General features: G+C 44.9%; 2 protein-coding genes across 10 annotated transcripts in view; one reads left to right on the top strand and one right to left on the bottom strand.

The window, feature by feature from the left end:
• The first annotated feature begins 50 nt into the window (after positions 1–50).
• Positions 51–21,132, top strand: ALKBH2 (alkB homolog 2, alpha-ketoglutarate dependent dioxygenase). 5 transcript variants are annotated; one of them, XM_072600186.1, is made up of 5 exons: positions 51–159; positions 12,087–12,172; positions 16,972–17,339; positions 19,234–19,432; positions 20,362–21,132. In XM_072600186.1, the coding sequence occupies exons 3-5, from the start codon at positions 17,063–17,065 to the stop codon at positions 20,666–20,668; spliced, it is 783 nt and encodes a 260-aa protein (XP_072456287.1). In that variant the 5' UTR covers positions 51–159; positions 12,087–12,172; positions 16,972–17,062; the 3' UTR covers positions 20,669–21,132. The 5 variants fall into 5 exon arrangements, with proteins under 5 accessions (XP_072456287.1, XP_072456290.1, XP_072456289.1 ...); XM_072600189.1 differs by lacking the exon at positions 12,087–12,172 and having other exon boundaries at positions 73–159; XM_072600188.1 differs by lacking the exons at positions 51–159; positions 12,087–12,172 and adding an exon at positions 14,291–14,379.
• USP30 (ubiquitin specific peptidase 30) overlaps positions 20,798–23,170 on the bottom strand; it is a 29,405-nt gene continuing 27,032 nt past the window's right edge. For all 5 annotated transcript variants that reach the window (XM_072600181.1, XM_072600183.1, XM_072600180.1 and 2 more), the window contains one exon: positions 20,798–23,085. In XM_072600181.1, coding sequence (XP_072456282.1) covers positions 22,818–23,085 — 268 coding nt within the window. In that variant the 3' untranslated portion in view covers positions 20,798–22,817. The remainder of the gene's footprint in view (positions 23,086–23,170) is intronic.

Consider the following 23,170-nt stretch of genomic DNA (forward strand, 5'->3'; position numbering starts at 1 on the left):
CTTACGCATGCGCCGGGTTGCCTTTATAGGGTGGGATGAGGGGCGCATGCGTGCTACGTTCGGGGGGGGGGGGGGGGTGGTCTCTGGCGCGTGCGCGCTAGGGATTGCTATAGAGCCCCACGTGACGCACGCTGGCCTGGGAGGGATCTCCAGGAGCAGGTGAGATGGGGTAGGGGAGAGGGTGGAGCCCCTGCGATGTGGGCCTAGTCCGGTCTCAGTCGCCAAGCCCTCTGGCTGACTTCCGGGCCTCAGTTTCTCCAGCTGTAAAATGGGGAGTGACCCCCGAGAACCCCAGCTCTAGACCCAGAAGAGACTCCTGGGATCATCTCACCAGCCCTTTGACTTTTTACAGATAGGGAAACTGAGGAAGCCAAACAGGGAGCAGGCTGGTTGCAATTCAATCGATCAGCAAATATTGATGAGGCCCTACTATGTGCGGGGCACTGTGCTAGGCGCCGGGGATAGAAAAAGACCGGAGCTGACCGTCTAATGGGGGACACCAGAAATACATACCAAGGTAGCCAAACCCGGGAAAAGGAGGAATAAGTGATGGAGGGATCGATCAGTGCCGGTTTATTACGGACCTACTGTGTGCCGGGCACTGCCTAGCGCTGGCAGTGCCCTCACGGAGCCCCGGGAGGATCTGGAACATCCTTTCCAGCCCCAAGTCTGCTCTCTGACACTGGGCTTCTAAGCTTCCTTCTTGCTCCTTACCAGGGTGCCCCTTAGCTCCCCTTATAGTGAGAGACATCTCCCTTCCCATCTCCGGAAACCTCAGGGGAGACGGACAGAGAATCTCTTCCTTCTTCCCCCACGGTGGGGCTGGCAGTCGGGTTAATGAATTACCCCCCCAGGACCAGAGATTGCTTTTAGTCTCCCTTCAGGTGGGGCCCCGTTTTGTTCTTTGTCTTAGCCCAGACTTCAGCCTGAATAAATCCTGGAAACTTCTTCTATAGGTTGGGGAGATGGGATTTTGGGGAACCGTGTCCCAGAATCCCTGGGGCTCTTCCCACGGATCTGGGGTGTCTGACTGAATTAGAAGTGAATTCTTTTCCATTTCCCCTGAGGGCTTTCGTCGGAGCTAGGCCAGATCTTAGAGTTTGTTAACCTCCCTTTATTTCCCTAAGAAAGGCCTTTTTGTCCCTGCCCTGACTCTGAGAGCCTTTTCCCACAAGTCTGGCAGGGAGAAAACCGCATTATTAATTTTCATTTTTACTAAAAAAGATTTTAAATTGTTTCCACAGTTGGCTTGAGGCTGGGTCCCCCTCCAGTCGGGCCATTGTATCAATCAGAATTCTTCAGACTTTCAGGCCTGATTTCCTTTACATTGTTTTCACAGTGGAAATTGTTCTGCTTCTTTGTGCATCTTGTTCCTATGAGTCTTCCTGGGTTTTACTGAATACCTTCTTAACTTTCCCATGGCACCATTCATTCCAGTGGATGGGACCCCTCCCCCCCTTTCCTTCCAGGCCTTTGCTACTGTTACTGTTTGGGGAGAAAGGCTCATTTTAAAGGATTGCCTACGGTGTTGAGAGCTCAGTGGCTTGTCCTAGGTCACACCACTCAAACCCCTGGTCTTTCTGATTAGGCCTGGATCAAGACCATCCTTTCCCCCAAGAGTCTGTGATTTAATAATCCCTGTGATTCACTAGATCCCCTAGGGGAAAATGGTTTCCTTAAAATGAGTTTTCCTAGTCTGTGGTTTTAATTGGAAGGGATGCAAAGACAAAGGCCATTCTAATTTGGGGACCGAGAAAACACCCAGAGGAAGGTTCAACTGACTGGCCTTTTGCCTCTAGAAGTCTGAAGGAATTGTGTTTGGACATTTTAAACTCAGCTCTTCAACACTGGACTCATTCTTTTTCCCCTCAAATTCTCCTCTTTTTCTAACTTTCCTGTTACTGTGGAGGACAGTGCTATCTTTTCAGCGAACCAAGCTCCCAACCTAGGGGTCATCCTCAATACAGGTCTCACCCTTGTTATAGTTTGTTGTTGTTTTCAGTTGTATCTGACTCTCCGTGACCCCATTTGGGGCTTTCTTGGCAAAGATACTGGAGTGCCATTTTCTTCTTCAGCTCATTTTACAGGTGAGGAAACTTAAGGCAAACAGGGTGCCTTAGACTTGCCCAGGGTGTGTGGGATGGCTCAGGTCCCTACATAAATCAATTACTCAGAGGCCTCTCAAAGTGATGACAGAAAAGAGTTTTATTCGATTCTCGAGAATCTGGACAATCCCACAGCAGTTCACCTGGAGTAGGAAAGCCGAAGATAAAAATCAGGACAGTGATTTATAAACCCTAACGCAAGTCCCTCCTCCCCCCCACTGACCATTATCCTCATTAGCTGAGGATATGGTCTTACATTCTAGACACGAGATCTAACCAATCCCTTTGAAATGAAGACATCGAGGAATTACGCAAGTTTTGTCCAATCATTGAGACCCCAGTACACCACACAGTTTTATACCTTATATGGAACTATTCTATTCCAAAAACACTGCAGCCCCGAGCCTCCAGGCCCCACCTCACCCTTGGGAGAAAACCACAATCTGAGGAGTCTTCACCAAGTCTATCCCACTCAATCCCTCCTCTTATTTTATCAGCCTGAAGACTTCTCACGGATGTTTTAACCAAAGTTCTGTAACATAATCTCACACTGTCTATTAATCTCCTCATCCCAATCAGGATCATTCATGTCTCTTGTCTCCACAGGTACCCAACCTTCCTTTTTTAATATCATCAGTCGAATGGCTCCTTCAGTCCTTTCTTCTACTCTAACAAGTTTTAGTAAAGAATTTCTAACTATTTTAGTAATTAGTGAAATCAAACAAGGTAGACAAATAGGAAGTAATACAATACCACTAATTGCTATAAGGCCAAACCACAGTAACTTCTTCCACCAGCTCCCCTCAAACCAGGACCACCAGGATGTATTGAAAGGGGAGCCCCAAGTTTGTATGGGAACATGAGCAACCTTCCTGATATTCTTGGTGATCTCTTTCACTATCCTTCCATTATCATCAATTTTTAAGCAACATGTAGCTAAATTGAGCTTCCCACAAATTCCTCCTTCTTCTGCAAGTAAATAATCTAAGATTAATCTATGTTGCAGTACTGCTTCCCTAGTTTGTGTGGCTTGATCAGCCAGTAAGTCCAAAGCCTTTGCTGTTTGATTGGTTATAATTTCAACTACTGCTTGAAGTCTGATTAGTCTGTTTAATAGATATATAGGGGTTCTATAACCCCAGCTCCCATCTTGAGCCCAAGTTGCAGGCCCATACTCTCTGATTATCCTCTCAGGAGGCCAAGTATCGCCCCACCCATTTGCATTTCCAGTCTGAGTGAGGGAGGTGTCGATGTTCCTCTTTCTTTTTGCTAGATCATCATATAGAGGAACCCCTGGATGCTGTTTCCCTGATTCATTCTTTCTACTTTGCCTGAGGAAGGAGAATGCCAGGGAGTGTGAAACTCCCAAGTAATCTCCAGTGCTTTTATTAATGACTGCAAAACCTTGGCAGTAAAGTGAGTGCCTTGGTCCGAATCTATCCTCTCCACCATGCCATACCGTGGAATTATCTGTTCCAATAATATCTTACTAACTGAGGAGGCAGTAGCTCGTGATAAGGGAAAGGCTTCTACCCATGAGGTCAGGTGATCTACTATGACTAGCAGGTATTTGAGACTGCCCACTGATGGTAGTTCGGTGAAGTCCACCTGAATGCTTTGGAAGGGTCTGTATCCCAGGGGCCTGCCCCCTTTGGGGGGGGTGGCGTTGAGCAGTCTTATTCGTCCTTCGACAAATCAGACAACCCTCCACCAATTGTCTGGCCAGTGTGTATAAGCCCGGTGACACAAACTTGGTCAATACAGCATCACACAGGTTTTGGACATCCCAATGACTACCTTGATGTAGGTATTGCAAGACTCGTCTCATCCCTGCCTTGGTCAGTACCTCACGGCCATCCGGGAGAAACCAGCGCCCTCCTTCTGTCTCCTTGGCTCCCAAGTCTTGAGCCTTTTTCTTCTCTTCCTGAGTATAGGATGGGGAGGGGAGATTGGGAGGCAAAGTAGGAATTAATACCAACATTGCAGTCTGTCCAGGTTCCTTTTCCCCAGCCTTCCTCGCTTCCTCATCAGCAAGGCGATTACCTCTAGCCTCAAAGGTATTCCCTATTTGATGTCCTTTCACATGCACAATAGCAATTGCTTTGGGCAACAGTAAACTACTCAATACTTTAGTCAGTAGGGTGGTATGAGCTAGTTCCTTTCCCTTACTATTTACCATTCCTCTTTCTTCCCAAATTTTTCCAAAAACATGTGCTACTCCCCAAACATACTTAGAGTCTGTATATATAGATCCTTCTTTCCCTTCTAATAATTTTAAAGCTTGATGCAAAGCATACAGTTCACAAGTTTGTGCTGACCAAGTCTTAGGTAAGCTACTAGCTTGTACTAGAGAACTTCTATCTCCATCTATTATGGCATACCCATTCTGTCTCTTTCCTTCTATCACCCGGGAGGACCCATCTATAAACCAATTCACTCCCTCAAACAAAGGGGATTCTTGTAAATCCTCCCGCACTTTTGTCTGATAATCAGTTATATCCAAACAGCAGTGTTCCAAATTTACAGGCTCCTCGGGTGAGGCTGACAGAAAACTAGCTGGATTAAGGTTATGGTCTTGGGACAGTATTAAATCATCCTTTTCTAATAATATGGCCTCATACTTTAAAATTCTTGAATCTGTCAGCCATCTCCCAGCTCTCTGATTTAAGATAGATCGCACCTGATGAGGTACACTCACAATCAAACAGCCTCCAAAAGTGATTTTTCTACTTTCTTCTACTAGGAGGGCAGTGGCTGCCACAGCCTGTATGCAAGTTGGCCATCCTTTTCCAAATTCTGTGTGTTCTCACACACGCTTCAAATGGAGCTTTAATACTGACAAAGTGTGTCTCCAAGCATGAAGCTTGAGAGTTATTAACTAATAGCAATAATTATAAATGAAAGTAAACAACTTTAAAATTTTAAATGCAATAACCTTCCATAACTTTGTCTACTGGCTTCCCAATCATGCTAAACATTTTCTGAATTGGTATGGGGGAATAGATAGTTCAAGGTTCAACTTACCCATATTCCTCCCCTCCTCTTATTTTTCCTTTTTCCATACCTAAATCCAATCAATAAATACCTCTTCACATTCTTTCCCTTATGAATCCTTCCCTTCATCTATCTTCCTTTTTATATGAATATGGGAAGAAAGCAAAGTTGACTGACGCATTAGCAAATTACAGGGGGGCAGTCCCCTTGTCATAAGTACAGATACAGAGATTTAAATTAATGAACTGTCCATTTAGAGGTTCCATCTCATACAGCAGTCTGGGGAGAAATATCATCTTATGCAATTTTCTGATCTGGATGCTCCTTCAAACAGTTGTCAGCACAGCATCTCAGCATCTTCTTTTCTTTATCTTCTTGTAGAAATCCAGATGTCCACTCTCCTACAGAATTGAACTTAATACCATCTTAGATTACCAATCCTATCATTCTTACAAAAATCGAAATTGAAACTTTGACAAATTATCATTTTTTTTTTTTAAAGAAAAATAAGAAATTCACATTAAAATGCAGCTTCTACATTTCACAGCAAGTCATTATTCATTCCCTCATTAGGAAGATGAGATTTCACTAAGGAGTCAACACCAGGCTCCAGTACTTATATAAATACAATAAATAATCATTCTTAACACAGTGCATATCACATCATAAAACAATTCCAACTTCTGATCATGTGATGCTTCTTTTAAAGCATTTACAATATAGTCTACAAACCATTTTTCATTTAGCATTAACCAACTAGGACAAAATAATAACTATGCATACTAGCCTCACAAGCCCTTAACCTAATCATCTCCACACCATTACTAAGAATTAGAGGACCCTAACTTATTGTTGTTGTTATAAAGTCCTAAACCTGTTAGCTCAATGTTAGACTTAACCTCAGATGTTCCCCTACCAACAATCTATTATTCAACAGATCTGGTATTATTACTTACAAAACTTCTGATTTTAGGAATTTGCCACTAAGAGTAGGGACATTGCAGGGAAACATCTCCCTTACTTCACGTCAGTTCCAGGCAGGAGTAGGTTGTCAACTGGCATTCAGCCAGGCTTCAAGTCTGCCAGGTGTCAGTGGGGAAATTGAGTCAGGAAAATCCTACCTCAGCCCAGACTGAACAGTCGCTCTCCCGACCTTCCCATGAGATCACCTTTTTGCAGTTCATACCAGCATCTCACAGGCTTATTGGCATCATGGATCACTGGCTCAGACCACCTCTCTTGCTATCCACACCTGGAGTTAGACTCAGAAGAACAGTCAGTTAATAGTCCCACAAAAATCTTAAAATAGCAAGCTCCAATAATCAGTTTCAGACATGACTAATTTCACATTGGCCAAGGAACATCTTTTGAAGCAGGTCTAAGTAGCCTACATGCCTTTCTATACATGTTCTAGTTCCTGATTGAATAACAATCATAAGTCATTGCTCTAATAGATTTATATCTGTTTCCCAAACTACTTTATCCCTTTCTAACCCTGCTCAATCTAAAAGAATGAGCTACACATGTGATAAGTTCAAACACTAACTTGAATTTTTATGTTCATGTAATGAATTCAAATCAAAACAATCATTTAACTTTCAATGCCAAATATTACCAGAGGCTACCTACCTCTAAGAAAATTAGACTGAAATTCTTTCCCCAAACTGAAGATGCCTCTGATTTAGTCTCAGTAATTAATTCAGTTAATTGTTTTAATACTAATTGCTTTTACATCATTTTGTAACCTGTAAAGATCTCACTCCAAGTTGGGACCTTTGTCCATTACCCCAAAAAGTTTTAGTCCCATTTGTCTAAAGGCCTTGGAAAACCTCACCTTGAAAACTCCTTGGTTTTTCCACGTGAACCGGCTCTCCTAAGGTCCACTCTTATCACTATACCCAAGTCTATTCTACTTCCCACTCTTAATTCTATCAGTCCAAATCTCCAGTTTACTGGCCACTCCCATCAAGACCATTCCTGGAGCTCCCAGACCACCTGCCCCCCCCCCCCTTTTTATAAGGGATTCCTTTCCTTGAATCCCCCTGTAAATAAAATACAATTACAGCTAACTTTGAATCCCAATTTTGTTCTGTGTAACAATGATACAATATCTATTTATTCTCATTAGATTTAGAAAGAATGTCCCCAGGGATTTTATTTACTTCTTAGATCTTAAATTTGCCCTAAAGAGCCAATCACTGAAGATCATTTCTTATACATTTTCAAATTCTCACCAAAGCAAGTTCTGTATACAATCTTCTCAGCTTCTGGGTCTGTACTTGTTACTAGCCTGAGGACTGCTTCTTTCCCACATATTCACACAGTGTACCAGCTTTAGGTTTTAGCATTAGAATTACTAATGGCAAACATAATTTTTTATAAGTGGTAACAAATTGTTTTAGCTATGAATCCGAACAATAAATTTCAGATGACATCAATTGTATTTTCATATCCTATTAGAGAAACTAAATTCTTCCCACTTTTGTAACTTACAAATACGAATTGGATAGGTAGGCCTTTCAAAAACCCATACGAAAGATTTTACAAAGTATTTCTTAATACAGCAAATATTTCTTCTCTTATGAACAGTTTACAATTTATCACAATCCCCTTGAAACTAATTGACAGAAATCACAAGACCTAAACCCACAGCCTTTTCATATTTGCCCATAAACTTTCTTTTACAAAAATAACTTTAGAGTAAATGCTTGATTCATGGCAAAAACAATTTTAGCTAAAATTTCCTTTTCAACAACAGAAATCAACTTTTAACATAATACATGCTCAGATGAAATAGGCTTGAAAATCACACCTATATATATATATACCCATACATTTTTAAAGCATTCTCATTTTCTTAATAAGAATGCTACAACAAGAAAACTCTTACAAAAAAACAATTCATAACAACTCTTTTTAACCAATTCACAAACTAGCTTAACAATGCAAATTCTAATACAATATTTAGATGGATTACCTAAAAATTTAAACTTATTTAAGTTTACTTAAAACTTAAAAGAAGCCATTAACCTATTCAGCTCTTTTTAAGTTTCAAATTATCAAATTTCTATTACATCTTTTTAAAACCCCAATCTATTAGATTAATGTTGCATCTAACAAATACCTATCCTTTTGTTAATGGAGCTAACATTTTTGGCAGAAATGCTGCTGGGTGTCTCTGCCCTCCTCTTATTTGTGCCAGGATTCCCAAGGCCACCCCTTTCTGGCCCTCCCACCCTGCAAAGAAAAAGAAAAACCTAAACTTATTATCTTTTTACTTTAAATACATTGTCTGGCACCAAATATATTGACCTAATTAAACCTAAATCCAAAACTCTCAGCTCTAAGTTGCTTACTTGAGATTTTTTTTTTTACTTTCTAATCTTCTGCTTACTTCCACCAAACTTTAATAAATTCTAACCTATCTGAAGCATTAAATTAAGAATGACACATTTCACCTATTCACAATTCCAAATAGACCAGAATGAATTCACTTAACTTTCTGTTATTTCCCATTACACTAAAATTTCTTCTTTTGGGTGAGGCAGGAAATGGTTAATTGGTTGCTAGCATGCCTCTTAGGTCTGAGGGAAAAAGAATTTTTTTTTTTTTTCCTCTCCCTCCTTGTCCCTCCACCCCTCTGAAACTAGTCTGGAGGGGTTGAAGAAAGGGAGTAACAGGAATTTCAAGGACAGTTCAGCTCAGCCTTTCTGCTCCTGCTGGCTGGCTGGCTAAATTTACAACCTTATCAGATAAAAACAGAGACACACAGACTTTCATTCACACAGAAATACCAACACAACATATACAGACAAAACATTTAACAGAATAGAATAGGACATATAGGTTTAAATTTTTGTCACACCCAGTCCTCGGAGGAACCATATTTGGGCCAGATTGTGCCTCCTCCTCCTCCAATGTCTTTTCACCCCATATGAAACAACAGTACTTAATCATCTTCTTCTACATTCTTTTCTCTATAATTTTGGTAATTCATGCCAATTTTGTAATCGGTTTCCCAAGGGACTATTTACCGGTATTTCTTCCTGACTCCACTCCGAAGCTCTATTCCTGGACTGCTTTTGTCCCATTTTGGTCGAGGGTTGTCGCCAACACCTCCGAGTCTGAGACTCAACGAATTATGCTAGCTCCCTTGCTAGCTTCTCCTGCTGGCTCCTTTGGTCGAGGGTCGTCGCCAACACCTCCGAGTCTGAGACTCAACGAATTATGCTAGCTCCCTTGCTAGCTTCTCTTGCCAGCTCTCAGGTGAGGGTCGCCCGTCACCAACAGTCACCCAGCAAACGTTTTTGGGGGGGCCCTTCACCCTGGGGTCCCGCAGTCCACTAATTTGGTTGGGAGTCGTCACCTTCTCCCCGAGTCTATCTAAGACTCAACGAATTGACCCCCAGACCCCCCCCGCGCTTACCGCTGGGTTGTATACGCGTACAAGTTGCCTGACTGCAAACTTCAACACCAACCGGTTGGCATTTTTACACACTTCACAGCTTCGGAGTCTTTGGAGTCCTTATCTCTATTCTTTTCTGTCTTCACTGAGTTCCTCTGCTTCAGGTCGTTACCTTGCAGAGAGGGAGGCCCAGCAGCTCCTTTCAAGGACAATGGGGAAATCTCCCCACGGGCGCCCAAGTCCTTGGACTGAGCTGTCAGCCGTCTCTCAGAAAGGTCACAGATCCCGGACGAGCCCCCAAACTGTGTGGGATGGCTCAGGTCCCTACATAAATCAATTACTCAGAGGCCTCTCAAAGTGATGACAGAAAAGAGTTTTATTCGATTCTCGAGAATCTGGACAATCCCACAGCAGTTCACCTGGAGTAGGAAAGCCGAAGATAAAAATCAGGACAGTGATTTATAAACCCTAACGCAAGTCCCTCCTCCCCCCCACTGACCATTATCCTCATTAGCTGAGGATATGGTCTTACATTCTAGACACGAGATCTAACCAATCCCTTTGAAATGAAGACATCGAGGAATTACGCAAGTTTTGTCCAATCATTGAGACCCCAGTACACCACACAGTTTTATACCTTATATGGAACTATTCTATTCCAAAAACACTGCAGCCCCGAGCCTCCAGGCCCCACCTCACCCTTGGGAGAAAACCACAATCTGAGGAGTCTTCACCAAGTCTATCCCACTCAATGGTCACACAGTTAGGACGTGTCTGAGGACATTTGAACTCAGGTCTCCCTGACTCCAGGCCCAGTGCTCCATCCACTTGACACGTAGCTGCTGGATCTGACCATATCATTCTTCTGTTTAGGAAACTGGACTGCTTTCATTTTATCTCCAGGATCAAGTATAAAATCCTTTGTTTGGCTTTTGAAGTCCTTCACAGCCAGGTCCCCTCCTCCCTTTCCAGACTTTTCTCTGCAGTGACACTAGCCTGTCTGCCCTTTCCCACACTGTGATGTGGAGCTTTGGCTCTCACCGGTGCTGGGAATTCTCAGCCTTCCTCCCATCCCAAGTAAAATCCCATCATCTACAGGAAGCCTTTCCCGGTCCTCCTCCATCTTTGTGCCCACTCTCCGCGGCCCATCTCCTATTTCTCCTGTCTGTGTCATGTTTGTACTGGTTGTTTGTCAGTCATCTGTGAGCTCCTGGAGAGCAGGGCCTGTCCTTGACCTCTCTTTGTAGCCCCAGGACTTAACCCAGGGCCTGGCATGTAATAAACCCTTAGTCAGTTCTTACCAGGACTACTGATGTTGCCTGATTGCTGATTTGAAGGCTTTGAGATGTCTAGGCCATCCCTCCTCGTGTGCCCTGTGGTCACCTACCTGAACCAGCAGAGGCCTCCCCTGAAATTCTGTGACACAGGCCTTGCACCCAGGCTGACACGTTCATACACACATAGTCTGGATGGTATCTTGCGTGTTGTTCCTTGTGTGGTGTTGTAGTCATCGGTTGTTTGTTCACTGTGCTTGGGACCCTCAAGGGACCCTAGTGTTCCATGATTCACAGCCATAGAAATGTTGTTTGTCCTTTGTTGATATCAGGAAGATGATGCCATGACTTGCAAGTGAACTGGATTATGGTGAGGCTTGGCTGTGCAAAGTCACCAGCCTCAGTCTCTCCTTTGGAGTCTTCTGGGTCCAGTGGTAAGATTTAGATCAGGACCGCTGGAGATGGCCCTAGATGCAGTGGGGGACCTTGGCCATAGAATATCACAGGGGCCCTTCCCCCATTCCACAGCCTTCTGCCAAAGGTCACTCAGGAAAATCAATGGCAGAGACTTGAGGCTGGGAGACCCACTAGGAGTCTATAGCGGTGGTTAGTTGTCCTTCATTCTAGAAGAGGACCAAAATGACATCACCATGATAAAGTCAAGTTTCAGTGTGTCCAACTGTGGCTGATCAACCAATACAAGCTTGGAATGTGCTACCACAGGTTGGGCACAGATGAGTCCATGTGAACATTTGAGGTGGTTACTCCAAATTTGCGCATCCTATGTTTCCTTTGTGCTGTCTCAACTCTGCTTTGCTCACAGAGCACAGCACCTTTTCTGATGAGGGAACGCCATGCGGAGCGGGCCTGTGCCATTGTCTTCCATGTTGCCTAGTCAAATCCAAAGTTCTTGAAAGAGATCTTGAGAGTGTTCTTGTATTATTTCTTCTGGCCACCATGTGATCGCCTGCCCCATGTGAGTTCTCCATAAAATAGTCTCTTTGACAAGCGTGAGTTTTGCGTTTGAGCAACGTGGCCAGCCCATCAGAGTTGCACTCTCTGAAGCACAGTTTGAATGCTTGGCAGTTCAGCTCAAGCAAGGACCTCAGTGTCTGGTGCCTTATCCTGCCAGGTGATCCTCAGGATCTTCCTAAGACAGTTCAAATGGAAGCGATTCGGTTTCCTGGCATGGTGCTGGTAGACTGTCCATGTTTCACAGGTATACAACAATGAGGTCAACACAACGGTTCTGTAGACCTTAGTTTGGTAGTCAGTCTAATACCTCTTCTCTCCCAAACTTTCCTTCAGAATCTCCCAAACACTGAACTAGCTCTGGTAATACGTGCATCAACCTCATTGTCAATGTGTACATCCCTGGAAAGTACACTACCAAGGTAAGTGAACTTTTATCCACAGCATTCAGAACTTCTCCATTTATTGTAACCGATGGTTCCACGTATGGACGGTGTGGTGGTGGCTGATGGAGCACCTGTGTTTTCTTGGTGTTAATTACTAGGCCAAAATTAGCACAGGCAGCAGAGAGTTGATCGATACTTTGTTGCATCTCAGCTTCAGAGGCTGCGTTGAGGGCACAATCATCTGCAAACAGAAAATCATGCACCAAAACTCCCTCCACTTTGGTCTTGGCTTGTAGCCTTTTCAAATTGAAGAATTTACCAGCAATACGGCGCATGGGAGCAAGCGCACAGCCCTGTTTCACTCCACTGGTGACTGGGAATGCACGAGAGCATTGTCCCCTATCCAGAACCCGGGCAAATGTGCCATCATGAAATTAATGTCCAATGCAGATGAACTTCCCTGGGCAACCAAATTTTGACATAATTTTCCATAAGCCCTCATGACTTAACAGTGTCAAACGATGCTGTATAGCGTTGGTACAGAGTATGAGATGATGAGCATCCCAGCCAGGGTGATGGGCTTGCCCCACATACACTAGTAAAGTGGATAGCAGACAGCTTTCACCAAGCTATTTTTCTGCACATGTAGGGAAGGCACAAGGTTTCCAATGAACACCCTAGGGGACCCTGGGCAAGTAGGAAGAGAGTTTAGGGCAAAAGATCCCCTGGAGGGAGTGGATGAAAACAGGTCTCAATCCCTGGGGCCTTCAGGAAGAAGGCCCAAACTGTTCTCTCTTCCTTCCCTGGTGAGACCTCAGGGCCTACAGGGGCAGCTCACAGTGAAGAGTAGTGGAGTTGTCTACACTTTTTTTTACGAAGCAGTGGAAAAAATGAGACAGTGTTTATGCATGCTAGGCTGGGCTGGTGGAGGCCTGCATTGGCTCTGTGTTGTGAGAGCCTTCACTCTGGTCTTCCTGAGTCAAATCTCTCCTCCATGGAGTCCATCTTTTGAGCAGCTGCCCAAGTCACTCCTCCCCTCAAGAAGTTTCAGGGTCTCCCTATTCTGGGAGAAAGAAGAAATATCCTCTTCACAGTTTGGCTCTAGCTTCTCTGTCTAGACCAAGGCTTTTTAACCTGAGGTCTGATAATATTTAACATAAATTTTAGACTTTAATAAGGGCAAAAGTTTGAATTAAGAAGAGCTTGAACCTAATAGTCCCCTGTGTTTAACTTAGAGGATGCCTTTTGATGTCAAGCAAATGGGACTTCCTTACCAGACCCTTCTTCTAGCATCCTAGTGATAAGAGAAAAACACAGATACCTTGGGGTGTAACTTCAGCTTTGTCAACTCTGTTAAGATAAACAACTTCAAAGGCCTGTTTAGGACAGGAAGCCTGGTGGGATTTTCTTATTGTATGTCACAGAGACATATGTTTACACAGCCTGGAATCACAAGGCCTAACAGACACTACTTTGTTAATTGTCTTGTCTTACTGAATTTATGATTTGTTCAACTAGGAGAGTTCCTTTCTCAATGGCAAAATGTATATAAGCCAGAAGATTTCTGCACTGGGTAGCCAGAACGTTTCTGGCTCCATAATGCATTATGTTACCGTTGTCTTTAATAGGGAATTGATTAATTAAATTATAAAATGTATGCATTTAGCCTGTTGCCTTTTCTCTCTAACCAAGTTTTCAGGTCAACAGGTCCTTGAACTTGTATTTTTAAAAATATTTTGATAGTTGCCTTTCAGTTTAATTTCTTCTGTAATGTTTTGTATCTTTATTTTATGCAATAAAAAGCATGACTGTGTGAGGGTCAGTGGCTTCACCAGACTCACAAAATGGAGCTTGGAGGGATTTCCCATTACTTCCCCTCGCCCTACTCTGCATTCCAACCAGACTTGCTGATCTCCCTCTGTACCTGTCAGTGCCTTTATCCAGCCTGTGCCCCCTGCCTAGAATGCCCTCCCTCCTCACCTCTGCCTCTTAGAACTCAAAAGTCTCTTCAAGATTCAGCTCAAGGGCCCCACCCTTGAGGAGGCTTGCCCCACCTTGGCTGTCCCTCCCCCACAATAAACAAATTGCCTCTTATTTCTTTCATATTTGCTTGTCTTTGTATGGGTTGTTTTCCTCCTTCCATCTTGGTATCCCAGTGCACGGCACCTGCTTCCTAAACGGGGACTGAAGGCCAGCTTGCCCCTCATGCTGGGACCCCCACTTCCTCTCCTGGGCTCCAGAAGGTAATCTCCTGGTGACGAGGTTCAGGGGTGATCGGGGACCCCACAATACCGACAGTCCAGGTCGTGCTTGAATGAATTTGACTCAAGCCTTCTTAAAGCCAAAGAAAACAAAATTTATTAAAGATTCGCCATCTTGGGTTGCCTCTTACGGAGCCTAAGCATTTGTGACGCTTGTATTCACAAGTGGGCCAGATAAAATCTCAGCTAGACAGAGTCTGAGCTGGATTGAATCTGAGCGCCTTCATGGAGGCAAGGTGGAACTTAAATACAGTAAAGAGTATAGGAGGGATCTGGGGGGTGGTCTGGTAGTCCAAGGTGATGGGAGGAGGGGTTTAGGAAGGGTCTTGAGGAGAAGTCCAAGGAGGGAATCCAAGGAGGGTCAAAGGCTGGAAACAGCTGGAGGCTATCAGGAGATAGACTAGGGGGCACCTAGGTGGGAAGGAGGTGGGGCAATCCAGAGATCTTGGTAGGGGCAGTATGGGAATGGATACAGAGCTTGATGGGAGTGGTCGGCAGCCTGGGGAAATGGGGTTTTGATGGGATCAAGGGTGGGGGGGGTACAACAGAGACCTGAATAGAATGATAATGAAAAGCCCAAGGGCTTCCTGGGACTGCTGGAACAAATGGGAAGATTAGATTTGAGTAAGAAAGGCCACATTAAGTGGGAAGATTCAAGGGGAGCTCAAAGAGGCTCCTAGAGTCTGAACCCCATCACTGGGACCCCAGAAGCTAGCAGAGCCTTCCCACCTGGTAGATTATTTAGCACTTCCTGAATTGAGTTGGATGGCCTTGGGGAACTCAGTTCATGTCTTCAGTCCAGTTTCTTGCTCTAAAGCGTCTGACAAATAGTAGGCATTTAATAAATGCTGATTGACTGATTCTTTCAACTCTTAAAATCCTGCACTGGGAGTCAGGAGACCTGCCAGACTCATCCTGTCCTGGAACTCTTGCTGTTCTCCTTGGGCAAGTCATTTCCATTGGGGTGGATTAGAAACGGCCATCACTACAGTCCTATCTTATGTAATTATTCAGGCCTACCTGCCAAGCTCAGCTGCATAGGAACTACCAGTGACCTCTACATGTTGGTGCAACTTTGAAGCCAGGTAGTTATCATTGTAAAGGGGAGAAGGGGCAAAGCAGGGGAGGGAGGGGGCCACAGGGAGTCTGGCCCTGATGAAATCCCAGCTCTGTCACTTGGTACCTACTGGAGAGCCTCTCTTGACCTTGATGTTTTCAGCTGCAAAATAAGAGTTGGACCAGATGGCCTCTAAGCCCCCTTCCACCTCCAAATCTATGATCCTTTAATTTGGGGGGGGGGGGGAGCAGCTAGGTGGTTAGAACGATGAACTGGCAATCTAGAAGGCAAATCTCGCTGAGTTCAATCTAGCCTCAGACACTTACTAGCTGTGTGACCCTGGGCAAGTTGCTTAACCCTGCTTGCCTCAGTTTTCTCAGCTGTCAGATGAGCTGAAGAAAATGGCAAACCACTCCAGTATCTTTGCCAAGAAAACCCCAGATGGGGTCCCGAGGACTCAGACATGACTAATCAAACAGAAAACAACAACAGTTTTATTATCTCAATTTGAGGCCTGACTTTGTCTTTACTACCTATGATACCATGGGCAAGTCACCTCAGTTGTAAAATAAGGGAATTGGATAAGATGGCCTTTTGGGTCCCTTCCGCTCAGTCTGCGATCCTAAATCAACTGTCTGGGTTGCAGGATAGACTTTGCCACTTACTACCCATTTTCCTTCCAGCTCTGAGGCCGGTTCCAGGACTTTTCTCTCCAATAACTTGGATCAGGGGTGGGAAATCATGGTGCACTTCCCCCAAGGATAGGCAAGGGGAGCCCGAGAGCTTTGCTATCCACGAGAGCTGTTATGTAAACAGCCAAGATAGGCGGGGCTGGCCTGTGACCAAGGGAACAACCGGAAGTAGTGGCAGTGTACAGGATAGGCGGTATTTGAGGAGTGGGCACTCATTTAGGCTGCAGCTGGGTTTTAAAGATACCACCAGGGCCTCAGACAAAGCAGAACTCTGATATGTCAAGGCTTTCTTATCTGAATGCAAAGTTCCATGGATGTTCCAACAAAGTATAATGCCTAGAGTTAGAACAACTCCTTTGCTTTGAGATCTTAAATACCACCTCTTTGGTGGTACTAGAGACACTGAGAACGATCTTTCAGAGACGGAGAACTAGGGTGTGGTATGAGGGGCACTGGACTGGGAAAGTAGTAAAAATACCTGCTGATCCTCGCTGGCATTTCTATAGTGCAGAAGTACTTTCCAAATATGATTTCATTTCCCCACATGACAGATGGGGACCCAGCCTCCGGTGGGGTCTTCTAGCAGGGTCAGGACCAAGGACCTCTTGTCCTGCCTGCAGTAGTGGGGGTGTCTTTCCTGGATGCCTTGGCCTGCATGGGTCTCTTCCAACACACCAGTACAGAATTTGTTCAGCTTTTCTGATTGATGCCCTCCCTCTGCCGGAGTTTCCAGTTCTTTGCCAGCACCACCAAATCTGGGATTCGGTAAGATTGTGGTTCTAAGGCTCTTTTAGATGAGTCCCTTTTCCAACCTTTCTCCTATAGGTTGTGGCCAACACAGATGGCACCTGAGAAGTTTCTCCACATTTTTTAAATCAGGCCTCCCAACTCCCAGCTCACTTCCAGAGACCAGCAGATGGATAGATTTCTGGTGAAAAAGGCTGTGAGATACCCTTTAGAACAAGCTAGAGAAGGGCAGGAACCAGGTCACACCTTTCAGGGAGAAGAGGAGGAAAGAACAAAGAAGAAACCCAGGAGGGAAACAGAAGGAAAAGACAGTGGCTTGGTGGGTGCCTGCCACTGGCGGAAGATTCAGGCTGAGAACTTGGACTGTGACTACACGGTCCTGTTTGGCAGAAAGGAGGCAGATGAGCTTCTCCAGACATTGGAAAAAGAAGTGGAATATTTTGAAGGTAAGAACTAAATTCTGTGGTCAGCTACTCTTTTTTTTTTAAAGACTTGCCAGATCTCTTGGCCTCCGCTTCCAGTTCCCGCAATTTCTAGATGCCTTGGGAAAATATCCCCACTTCATCACTTTTTAAAGTTTGCTCAGCTCCATTTTTTTGCATTTTCCCCAGCACAGAGTAGGTTTGATTCAAATTATTCTGTTCTGGGAAGTAAAATCTCTTTTTTATGACATTAGAACACATAGGTCAGGTCTATAAAAACAATAATCCCGAGCCCTTATCCATCAATCGTAGGGAATATTGGAAAGACGTTATGACCAGTCAGGAAGCTTAGTTTCTTTCCAGTTCTCATCCTTTTTAATCTTGGGTTGCTTTGACTCCACTACATCCTGAGCCATCTCCAGTCATCCTGATCCATATATGGCCACTGGACCCAGAAGGCTCCAGAGGAGAAAGTGAGGCTAGTGATTTTGCACAGCCCTTCCTTAGTTCCAGTTCACTTGCATGTCATGGTTCTCTTTAAGACTACAGACAGCAGTCTTGGGTTCCTTGATCCTGGCCCCTCCCAATCCTGACATCCCCTCTTCTAAGGCCCCTCCCAGCTCTCCCATCCCCTGTTCCCTTCTAGGATCCCTTACAGGTGGTCCTCAGAGTTCCCCTCTGCTCTTCCCTCTGTGAGTACACACACCCAGGTTCTTTGGCCGTTTCCCAAGGGCCCATCTGTACTTCTGAACCCTGTGATTGATCCTTTTTTGCCCTTTCACTCCTGCCTGCCTTCAGTTGCTGGGACTCTGTACAAATCCAGCTCCCTTCAGAGACACTGAGGGCTTCCTTGGAACTCAGCTGTAAGAACGGAGCCTCCACTCCCACCTTGTTCCCACAGTTGTGGATGGCACTGGCAGCTTCTCAAAGTTTCAGTCTTGCTGCTTATTCAGTGGTTTGTGGAGTGGCCAGTGAGTGGCTGCCCAAGTCTGAGGTCACAGGACAGCCCTCCAGAAGCACCAAGGCCCTTCTCCCCTACTCTGCTTTCTTCCTTGGTCAGCTCAGCTTTACACTGTTAACCAAAGAATATTAAACAACTGTAGTTGTAATGGCTTGCGCATCTGGAACACTTTAAAGTTGGAAAATGTCATCTCATTTAATCCTCACCATGATTTTGGGAGGTAGGTCTCGTCACTATCCCTGTTTGACAGCTGAGGAAACAGAGGAGGTTTAGTGACTTGCCCAGCGAGCTAGGAGGCTTCTGAGGCTGGATTTGGGCTCAGGTCCTCCTGTCTCCAGGCCCAAAGCTTCCTCTTCTAAAATAGAATGGAAGCTTCTTGAGGGAAGGGGCTAGCCAAGTAGCACCATCCTTGGCCCATCACAGGTACTTAAATACAGCAAGTGAAATAGAATTGGATTGGAATAATAAAATCAGTAGGGCATTTCTGGGTCTACTGTTCAGTTCTGTTCAGCTCTTCGTGTGGACCTAAAAACACATGAACGTAGAGAAGCAAGTGGCTTGGAGGTAGGGAGGGGATACTCAGGTCATCCCTGGAACAGAAGCAGATGCTTGGGGCTACACGGAGGTGAAGAGTGTGGAACTCAGGCCACACAGGGGAGGCAAGAGGGGGTATATTAGGAGGCCTGTTGAGCTGGCTACATGTGGCAGTGGGGGGAGTGAGGCCCATCAATTGGAGTGGACATGATCTTATTTCTAATGGACATTGTCTGCTTTCTTTTCCCTAAGTTACATGTTCATTCTGAGGTGAGCCAGAGGACAGGTGCCAACACACTCAGACCTAGTAGTGCCGTCTCCGTTGCTCACAGACACTCAGCTGTAATGTCCACTTCCATTTCAGGGTGAGCCACAGAAATGAATTCTTAAGAGCTGAAATGATTGCGAGCTTTATTTCAATAGGTGATCTTTCCAGAGTCCAAGTGTTTGGCAAGTGGCACAGGATCCCAAGGAAGCAAGCCACTTACGGTGACTTGGGGTTGACCTATACCTTCTCAGGACTCACCTTATCTCCAAAGCCTTGGATTCCAGTCCTGGAACACATTCGAGACCGCGTGACTGGTGCAACTGGACACACCTTCAATTTTGTACTTATCAACAGGTAATACAGGGAAATGTCAGGTGTGGTAATATGGTCTCTGAGGGTTGGCCCTTGGCATACTTTACAGCTGACTCCTTTGGAGCCCAGGTCCCTTGCTAGTTTACGTAGTTTGGCCTGGAACACTTTAAAGCCCCGCACAGTGTCTGCCTTTGGTGAACTGAACAGGAGGTGGAGCCATTCACGTGTTGGTGCCTTCTCCCCCGATCATCTCCAGGGATCCTGACTTTACCTGGATTGTACTTACTTGTCTGCTTGTGATCAAACTGAGCTCCTGGAGGGCAGAGGCTGTCTTTACTTTAGTCTGTGACTCCAGCACTTAGCCCAGTGCCTGGCCCATAGTAGGTGGGCCTACGTAATAAATGTTGACTGGAGAACAGGCCTGGTGCATGTCCTAAGAGGCCATGGACAAATTACTCAGCTTCCCTGAGCTTATGTGAATTTCTTAAAGCTATGAGATGAGAAAAGTTGGGCAAGTTAATTTCTAAGGCCCCCTTCTAGCCCCAAACAACTGAGCCTTAGGAAACAGTAGAATTGGAGATATCATATTCCCTTTCATTAAAGTTCAAGGTCTAGTAGCACGAGGCAGAATAAAGAAAGGCACATATTTTTCAGACTTAGCTAATTTCTAGAACTGAAGAAAGACCTGAAATCTTCACAGGGAGACTCACAGAATCACAGTATTTGGATTCTGTAAGGGACCCTTTCTGCCCACCCCAGCCCCTACTTTACAGGTGAGGAAACTGAGGCCCAGGTCTTTACCTAAGATCAGCCAGGCAGTAATAAGTGGCAAGGCCCCTGGAACCCAGGTCCCAACTCCAAAGTCAGAGGGTACTTTTCTCTCATTGCTAATCTGCAGTCAGGAAAGGATGAGATCCTGCGTTCCTGGAATAAGGACAACACTGGAACAACAGACTGTTTTCTCCTTGCAGATACAAAGATGGCAGTGATCACATCGGTGAGCACCGGGATGATGAGAGTGAATTGGCTCCCCGGAGCCCTATTGCGTCCGTATCCTTTGGAGCCTGCCGGGACTTTTTCTTTCGGCACAGAGATTCCCGAGGGAAAAAGCCCTCCCGGCATGTTGAAGCAGTGAAGATACAGCTGGCCCACGGGAGCTTACTGATGATGAACTACCCAACCAACGTCCACTGGTACCACAGTCTCCCCATCAGAAAAAGGATTCTGGCTCCACGGGTCAACCTGACCTTTCGGAACATTCTGCTCTCTAAAAGATAAATGCTTTCCTTAACTCTAGTTTTTTTGACAGAAAAATCCATTTTCCTTACAGTTCTGTGTCAATGAGGGGCTTATTGGCATTTCTGACAGTATGGGAAACAAAGTACAGTAGTCACACAGAAGGCAAAATTTAAAGATGAAACAGCATGTGTTCATTTATTAAAGGACTGTCTTACATAGTTTTATTTGTTTTTGCACTGAAACAGTAAGCTGCAAAACCACTGTCAATTTAGCTTTTCTAATAAAATGAATCTTTATTGCCATAATCCACACAGCAGGTACAAAAACAGATAGATGCTCGTAGCAGATTCACAAAGCCAGTGGTTTGTGTTGTAAACTACTCATTTAACTTAAATTTTTGTCATGAAGAACTAAATTAATAATTTACCCCAACTTCAAAATCAGTCTTCTGGCTTTCACGTAATAATTGCTAATAAATTAGAGAACTGTCAAGCTTTTAAAAACATAGTTAATGGTTTTCTCTCTGTAAACGCCTTTCACAGTTACCCACCATGCACCAAGCCTCCCTTCTGACCTGCAGAGAAATGCTATGTAAAAACCTCCCTGTTCCTATCTCTCGCAGGTGCCTTTCCAAAGGAATCTGCAGCATTTCAGCTAACTTGCTTCCCTGGCCTGGGGCAAAGCAGAGCCTTTCATTTCATAGTCAGAACTTTGGTGAATGAATGAGTTGAGCGAGCAGCTGGATCCTTCAGAGGACTGCACCAAATCAGGCCAATGAACTGTTGCCCTTTGCCCTCTGCCGGCAGACCTCAAACTCCTGACTGAGGACAGCTTCACAGCACACCTGGTTGAGCCAGTGCACCCTCTGGGGCAGGCAGATGGGCAGATAGGGAGCAGCCACAGAACAACCAAGTTTTGGTCTGAACTTGTGAGGCCTTCCGGATGGACCTAGGCCCAAGTCTTCTCTCTGGAGAGTTTGCACTTTTGAAGCAGACGTAATTCTTGCTTTATCTATTTTTTAAAAACCTGAACTAAAACACAGGCAAGCCCTAGGTAGCTAACAAGTTTTTCAGCCTTAGAGTGTCTGGAGTTAAGAACTCTGAAAAGAGGCAATGAGAACATGATTAAATTGGGTGCTTTCTTCCACTCTGTTTCTAATAAATACCTATTATAATAGTCATAGGAGCATATGGGGAATGAATTCAAAATGAGAAATGTATGCGGTGATACAGACGATAAAGACAGCTGTTCTATGTGACTTCTGGAACTGTTTTTTAAAAAAGGAGGCAAGCCCTTCTTTGTAGCAGGAGACTAGACTGAATTCCCCTCCCTCATGATGGCCTGTCCCATCTCCCAACCCATGCTCTATGTCAGGTCAGGGCCTAGGATGAGCTGACCAGACCAGAGCTTGGACACTTAAGACATACAAAGCACACCTAGCCTTGTGCAGTCCTCGCACACAAGGTGCAAGCAGCAAGGATGCCTTTTCCTTACAAAGGGCAAAGAGCTTAACCTTGACCAGGTCCTCCTCCAATGTAGGAAGACCTGACCATTAGAAAAGGACATACAAAAGCAAGGGCTGCATTGGTTCCTCCAGTAAGAAAACAGAGGCAGTCAAGTGTTTCAAAAGGTCTTTCTCTGCCTCATTGAGCTACACAGATTTTGGACGTGACCCATTACAAAAGCTACTTATTGGACTGTAATCATTTAAAGAAGGGGAAGGCACTTCTTTCCTTTTAAATCACTGCCTTTAATAACTATGGAAATTCTGACTCACAGCTTCTACAGCCCTGCTTTTTAAACAGAGAAATCTGATCTGAATTTTTAAAAGAATTAGACAAAGTGAATCTCCTCTTAAAACTTGTAGTTTACACTTCCAAAGTGGCCTTGGGCGTCTGGAGCTCTCCAGTCCCCTGTGGTCAGAGGGGCTGAAGATGTCTTGTAGAAATAATGGATGCTTTCTAACACCCTGACACTCCAGAGGACTGACCACAATCAGACCTGCTTCCAGTAGCTTGGTTTGGGCATGGATCAAGGTGGCAGCTCCTCCTAAAAGGGCCTGCCATCACTACCACACCGGAATGTCGAAGAACTGTAATCAGGCTATTTTCATATTGTATACAGAGAAATATTTAGGACTGTTTTTCTGAACAGTTCTGAGCACTGCTAGGCCCAGCTCTGGGCAGTTTCACTCTTCAGACTTGTACTCCTGGCTGTGGTGTTGCTGGGCTTTCGAAAGGACCCGCTCATAAAAGAGCAGATAAGCACTCGAAGACAAAACCTCCTGCAAGCTTGCCTTTCGAACAGTGTCATCTGAGATCCAGAGCCATTGGCTGCTGGTGGACAGAGGGTTCTTAGCAGAAGGAGGTGAGCGTCGGTAAGTCACAAAGTGACCAGAATGCATGTCTCCATGATGGACCACGACAGCCATCAGCCGGAAAAGGTAAACTGAAGAGCTGGAGGCCAAGCAAACAAAAGGACTGTCGGCATCATGAACTTTGAACAAACACATTAAAGGAAACCACAGGCCTATAGCATTGT

Source organism: Notamacropus eugenii, chromosome 4 (genome assembly GCF_028372415.1).
Source record: "Notamacropus eugenii isolate mMacEug1 chromosome 4, mMacEug1.pri_v2, whole genome shotgun sequence".
NCBI lineage: Eukaryota > Metazoa > Chordata > Mammalia > Diprotodontia > Macropodidae > Notamacropus > Notamacropus eugenii.

What these genes read in the sequence shown, in the direction of transcription:
- ALKBH2 (XM_072600185.1), top strand. Translation starts at nt 16,853, where the DNA reads ATGCCCTCCCTCTGCCGGAGTTTCCAGTTCTTTGCCAGCACCACCAAA. An exon ending in ACCACCAAATCTGGGATTCG is followed by an intron (nt 16,912 to 17,025) that starts GTAAGATTGTGG and finishes TTTTTAAATCAG; the next exon opens with GCCTCCCAACTCCCAGCTCA. An exon ending in AGAAGTGGAATATTTTGAAG is followed by an intron (nt 17,340 to 19,233) that starts GTAAGAACTAAA and finishes TTATTTCAATAG; the next exon opens with GTGATCTTTCCAGAGTCCAA.